This window comes from Oreochromis niloticus, linkage group LG9, assembly GCF_001858045.2.
Source record: "Oreochromis niloticus isolate F11D_XX linkage group LG9, O_niloticus_UMD_NMBU, whole genome shotgun sequence".
NCBI classification, from domain to species: domain Eukaryota; kingdom Metazoa; phylum Chordata; class Actinopteri; order Cichliformes; family Cichlidae; genus Oreochromis; species Oreochromis niloticus.
This window is the reverse complement of record NC_031974.2, coordinates 24,935,112-24,941,111: the sequence shown is the minus strand read 5'-3', so window position 1 is coordinate 24,941,111 and position 6,000 is coordinate 24,935,112. Positions and strand designations below refer to the sequence as shown.

General features: G+C 37.8%; 1 protein-coding gene across 1 annotated transcript; it reads right to left on the bottom strand.

The window, feature by feature from the left end:
* Nucleotides 1-869: 869 nt before the first annotated feature.
* On the bottom strand, nt 870-5,106 carry LOC100691759 (sialic acid-binding Ig-like lectin 7). Its single transcript, XM_019363220.2, has 7 exons — nt 5,079-5,106; nt 4,465-4,848; nt 2,682-2,987; nt 2,340-2,600; nt 2,100-2,187; nt 1,951-1,990; nt 870-1,145 (listed from the first exon to the last, which is right to left on the bottom strand). The coding sequence occupies exons 1-7, from the start codon at nt 5,104-5,106 to the stop codon at nt 885-887; spliced, it is 1,368 nt and encodes a 455-aa protein (XP_019218765.1). The 3' UTR covers nt 870-884.
* Between the last annotated feature and the right edge of the window lie 894 nt (nt 5,107-6,000).

The following is a 6,000-nucleotide window of genomic DNA, read 5'->3' as shown; positions in this document are numbered from 1 at the left end:
TGAACCATGAAAAAAATCACACTGCTGCTATTGAATCTAATTGTCATCAAGTTTCTGCCTTGTGTAAAGAAGGTAGATTCACATACACTCTGTGAATGCAGATTAGCTGTATTCATTGTTCAAAGTGTGTTTAAGGTTTTTTAGGGCAGGACTGTGGAGACTAAATGTAGGGACGATGACTGGTAAAGGGAGAGAGTTGGCTCATATGATGAAGGTAGATATACTGGGTTTGCAGGACACCGGGTGGAAGCAAGGTCAAGAGCCCTGGAGGTGGATTCAAGCTGTTCTGCCATGATGTAGATAAGTGAAAAAGACTGGGGGTAATCCTGAAGGAAGAGTGTGTGAATACTGTTGTAAAAGCAAAGAGAATGTCAAAATCATGAGTTTGAAGATGGAAATCGAAGGTGTGATGTCTTGCTGTTGTCAGTGTGTATTCACTACAGGTTGGATGTCAGTAGAAAAAGAAATTCCCATGACTAATTAGGTGAAGTTAAAAGGGGCTATGAAGAGATTTTGGGTAGGTATGTTCTTAAGAAGAGAAGGACAGATAGTGGATTTTATGAAAAGAACTGAAATAGCTGTGGTTGACATCTACTTCAAGAAGGAGGAGGAACATAAGATGATGTATACAAGTGGAGGAAGTTGTACACAGGTGGACAGAAGTTGCAATCTGAAAAGAGACAGGAGACAGTGAGGTGGTGTCAGGGGAGAATGTAGATAGGCAGCATCATTGGGTAGTCTGTAGGAGGACTTTGGAACTCAAGAAGAGTGAAGGTAGAGGGGAGGATTAAATGGTGGAAGAAGCTAAAGTAGGGACGAATGTTACCCAGAAATCAGAGTAACAGAGTTTCCTTGCAGTCATTTGGACGAGTTTCTTCATCTTGTTATTCCACTACAGTTCTCAATTTTTCTTCAGTAAAAAGTTCCTCATGGCCGTGAGAACTCTGTGTTGAGCTGTTTTCTGGCTTGTTGACTTTCACCTGTGCGTACACCGTATCCTGCTGCTCTCCTCTGTCCCGCACTGAGTCAGAGGGCACTTCGTATCCCACCATAGAGAAATTGATCTCTCCGTAATGGATGTTTTCTTCCTCTCCTTCTGTTTTACTTGCTGGCTCTTCATCAACCCGATGTTCAGTTATTTGAATCTGTTGAAATAAAACAACAGAAGGTTCTATGATTCTGTGAGTTGGGCCAATTCTTATTCATGTTTTTAGATATTTTACATTAACCTTCCTTTTTTTCTTGTATCAAAAATGGCATTAAAATGTGTTTAACAACAGAAAACCCCTTAGATGTTGTTTTTTCAAATTCAAATGTTATAACAAAAAATGGCAAGATAACATAATCCACACCATCATATGACAACTAGAGCAGCATGGCACCACTAAATGTCACAGAGATGACTCTACAACAACAAAATATATGAAGCATTGTGAACACATTCCAGATATACTAATGCCCTGTCATAAGAGAGGTCTGGGACTATTGAGTGAAGCGGCTGCCATAACTCTACAACCCTAGCACTGAAGTAACAGTCAACAGGCAGCTGGTTCCATTCAGATATAAATGTTCATTCCATGTCTTTAATCAATATTCATTTTGTTGTGTGTTGCTGTACAGCAACACATAATATGGCAGCTTTCTTAAGATAATACTGAGTGGTTTCAACTGGATGAAGCAGTCATTCTGCACTGTGAAAAAGGAAAACTGATATTCACATACAGGGTTTTTTTCTTGCAAAATGGTGTTGGTATTTAAAATTAAATGGCTTTATTTTAAATCTTTGGTGATAATGGGACAATTATGACCCTGAGAGCAACAGCCATATATAGAATGTGAAGACAACAAAAGGGTTAAAAAGTTAGACCGCTCTCATAGAAGTATTACAGTAAATACTTATCTGAAGAGTCAGGTAACACTACAGGTAGTGTTGTATTTCTGTTTTCTTACCTGAGTCTGTTGTTGAATTTGATGCTTTGACTTCAACCACCTGGAAGACGTCAGAGACAGTTGTATTAACTATATTCTGTCTTTTTTATGAGGTAAAAATAAAATTAACTAACTGACTCATGTGTTTTGCTTAGATAGATGATACTTACCAAACAAAGACAATCAAACAGAGTAAGATTAAGAGTATAATGATCCCAATGATTCCTCCTATACGTGGACACTGGGATGAAACATGACCTACAGAAAACAGCAAGTAAAAAACAAATAGAGCATGATTTAATATTGACACATTGATCCAGGCTTGTTCACAACCTGAAGTTAGAAGAAAGAAAAAGAAGAAAAGGAACATTTTGGAGAATATCTAACACATTTATGACTTTAGCCTTTACCTCCAACAGTCACATGAATCTCTGCTGATGTCTGATTACCCAGATCATTAGTGGCCACACAGTAATAAACTCCTCCATCTGTTACATTGAAGCTGTAAATCTCTCCTTCAGATACTTTCACAGCTCCATCTCTGCTCTTCTTGAACCAGGTGAAGCTGCTGACTGGAGGTTTGGCTCTGCTGGAGCAGGTCAGGTTCACCCAGCTGCCTGCTGACACCAAACCTGATGGACTGATGGATGCTGAGGTGTCTTGAGGACCATCTGGAGAAAAAAAAAAGAGATATCCCATAAATCATGTTGTTCTATATGATTCAGTTCAACAACAAACTCTGATTGTCTTACATGAAACACTGAGAGTCTCTTCTGTCTCTGCTGTCTTGGTGTCTTTTCCTTGGTTCACAGGATATCTGGCAGAGCAGCTGATCTTCTTTCCATCATGTGTGTCTGACAGAGTGATGGTCTGCTGGATTTTAGTTGTAAAGCTTCCATCTGTGTTTTCCTCTATTTTGTTGTGAGAGTCTTGTGTGAGATTCCAGGTGAGTTGAGGAGGGGAGTGTGGACAGGGAGTGAGAGCTGAGCAGGTTATAGTGACAGACTCCTTCTCCTTCAGATCACCCGGGATTGTAATATTGGGCCTCCAAGGAGAATCTGTTGTTTCACACCAAAAACAGATTGTACACTGATAATACAGTCAAGAAAAAGATACAAAAAAGTGACAACATTGAATAAAAACAATATAAGTTGTGACAATTACTGATTACTCCCAGATGTGTGCTCCTCAAACAGCAGCACATCATTCCACGATTTAAAGACCCAGCTGAGAAACAAAGTCATTGATGTATTATAGTCTGAAAGGATTACAAAACCATTTCTAAGGCTTTGTGATGCCGCATGAACCACAGTGAGAAGCATTATCCACAAAATGGAGAAAACCTGGAACAGTGGTGAAGTTTCTAGCCAACCTTCCAAAATTACTCAAGAGTGTATTTATGATTCATCCAGGAGTTCACAAAGACCCCAGAACAACATCCAAAGACCTGCAGACCTCCCTTTTCTCAGTTAGGGTCAGAGTTCGTGATTCAACAATAAGAATAAGCAATTGGGCAATAAATGGTCTCCATGGGAAAGTTTAAGGAGAAAACAAATAGAGCTAACAGAACACAAAGGCACAACTTACATCTGCCAAAAATACTCTTTCAAGTAACAAGATGAAACTTGAAATTTCCTGTTACAACAGGCATTAAACTAACAAAGCATTTCATCAAGAGAACATTATACCAACAGTCAAACATGGTGGTGGTTGTGTGACAGTCTGAGGCTGCTTTCGGAAAATGTGGTTGTGATGTGTTCTTAAAGAAAGTGCCATTTTTCATACAGGGTCAGATAGGTCTGCCTTAACCCTAGATGTCCCCAAATACATAAAATCACCATTAAAAAGTGAATTTCTGAATTTTCTCAGGTTATATTTGTTTAATCGTGAACTTTATTTCATTTCAAACATGCAGAAGTGACAAATACACAAAACCTATTTAAGTTTTTAATCACTAAAAGAAAGGATTTCTCCTTTTGCGTCCCCTCTAAGTGCAGGGAATGTTGGGAGAGAGATGTAAAGATAGATTTGTGTCAGAAAGTTAGTTTGTGTTGATGCAGCAGTAACTTGTGAAGGAGTCACTACTTATTCTTTTGAATGATTTCTTCTCTTTGATTTTTAATTTCCAGTTTTCTTGCAGTTTTGCTGAAGTTGTGTTCATTTTTAAAGGCTTTGCACAAGCTGATTAAGGTCTTCTGAACAAGCTGGTATTGACCTCAAGGAGACTTGAGTAATATGTGGTAAATATATCTGTTGACAGTGTGCAGTACAGTACAGACTGTTAAAACCTATGTTTACTGCAGAGCACTGTTAACAACTTTTTAAAATTATTTTTGACTGAATCCCAATTTTACTGTTCACAATAAAGAATACAAAATATAATCTAATATTCTGCATTCCAGTTCACTTTACAGTTGTGGTCAAATAAACAGGGGTGATATCAGCCTGTTTATTTGACCATAACTGCTTTTGATGTTTAAACTGCTAATGATTAAACTTTATATTCTTAATAAGAATTAAATGAAACTCTCTTACCTTTAATTGTTATTTGAACAGATTCACAAGCAGCTGTTGCTCTGAACGGCCAGTTCATGATTCTAAAGTAGTATGTGTTTGTATAATTTGTGGTTAAATTGAAAAACAGAGTGGTGCAGTTTTTCTCCTTCAGGTTTCCTGTAATATTCATTGGATAGATGTTAACTGTCCCACTGCTGTTGAAAATCACGTTTTCTGGATGAGCATCAATGTTGTTATCATGTTTAATCCAAACTCCAAAAACTGATCTTGTGCTGTTAAACTTTTCTGTTCCAGTTTCACTAAAGTTACATGGGATTTGTAAGCATGATCCACTCAGAGCCTCCATGTCTGTTGGTGCAGTGATGAACAGGTTTGTGTGCTGAGGACAAGCAGCCAAAGTGTCTGGGAATCCAGAGAGCAAAAAATAAAAGTTGTAAATCTAAAAGAAGAGAAAATTCATATTTACAAAACTGACTTTAAGTGTCATGGGTTTGCTTTTTTCTCCTGTTCTGTTCACACCTTCAGTATAAAATGTTTTACTTAACTTACAAATATAAAATGTGCGACTTTGTAAAGTGTCTCTATCTGCACTGATCTGTCAGACTGTAAATGACTGAAATGAGACGACTCACTTGGAATAAAGAGGAGACTCAGTAACATGATGTTCACAAACTGGGCTGTCAAAAAACTCATCACCTGTATAAAGAAAATACATAATCACACAAATAAAATATCAAACCAGAAATTATCTTTTACAAGGTGTTTGGGGTTTTTGTAATATGCACAATTGCTCAAATTTTAAAACAAATGTCTTACCTAATGATCAGACTGCTACAGAAGAGAGACAACAAAGTAAAAGTCAATGTGTGATTTCAGCAGAAACAGAGCAAGTGAAACACTTCTCTGTTTAGATGTTGTAATGTCAAAGCAAAATTTTAGTATTCTGTCTTTCTTTATTCAGTCAGTCTGCTTTTTATGTTCCCATCATGCACTCTGCTGACACTTCAGACACTGCCACTCCCACCTGCCTGCCTCTACATTCACCTGTGCTGACCCTTCCCTCACACACTAACCTGTTCCTCATTCCTTCATTATGTCCCTTGTGCTCAGAGCTGCTCATTTCAGTTGTCTTCTTACTTTGTTTTGTCCCATCACTTTTTTCTGTCCTACAATCTGATCTTTATTATTTGTGACTATTGGCTGCTTTGACTTTTCGACCTTGCATTTTTCCCTTAAATAAAGACTTTTAAAATCTTATATCTCACTCCTGAGACGTGCTGTTGGCTCACAATCATTCTGTCTCAACACTGTAACATAAATGTATTTTTATAATAACTGTTTTTGGAGACAAACATGTTATCACACAATATCACGACCTGTGTTACCCCAGACAAGCACTGCTTATTTCAAACTACTGTAGTCTGTGCATTCAAGGCAGTGGTGGGAAACCTTCCATATGTTTCACACACTTTTTTTATGTTTCTTCTCAGTTTGCTGGCTGGATTTACACAGTGCTTTTCTTGTCTTACTGAACATTCTGATCACTTTTAACAA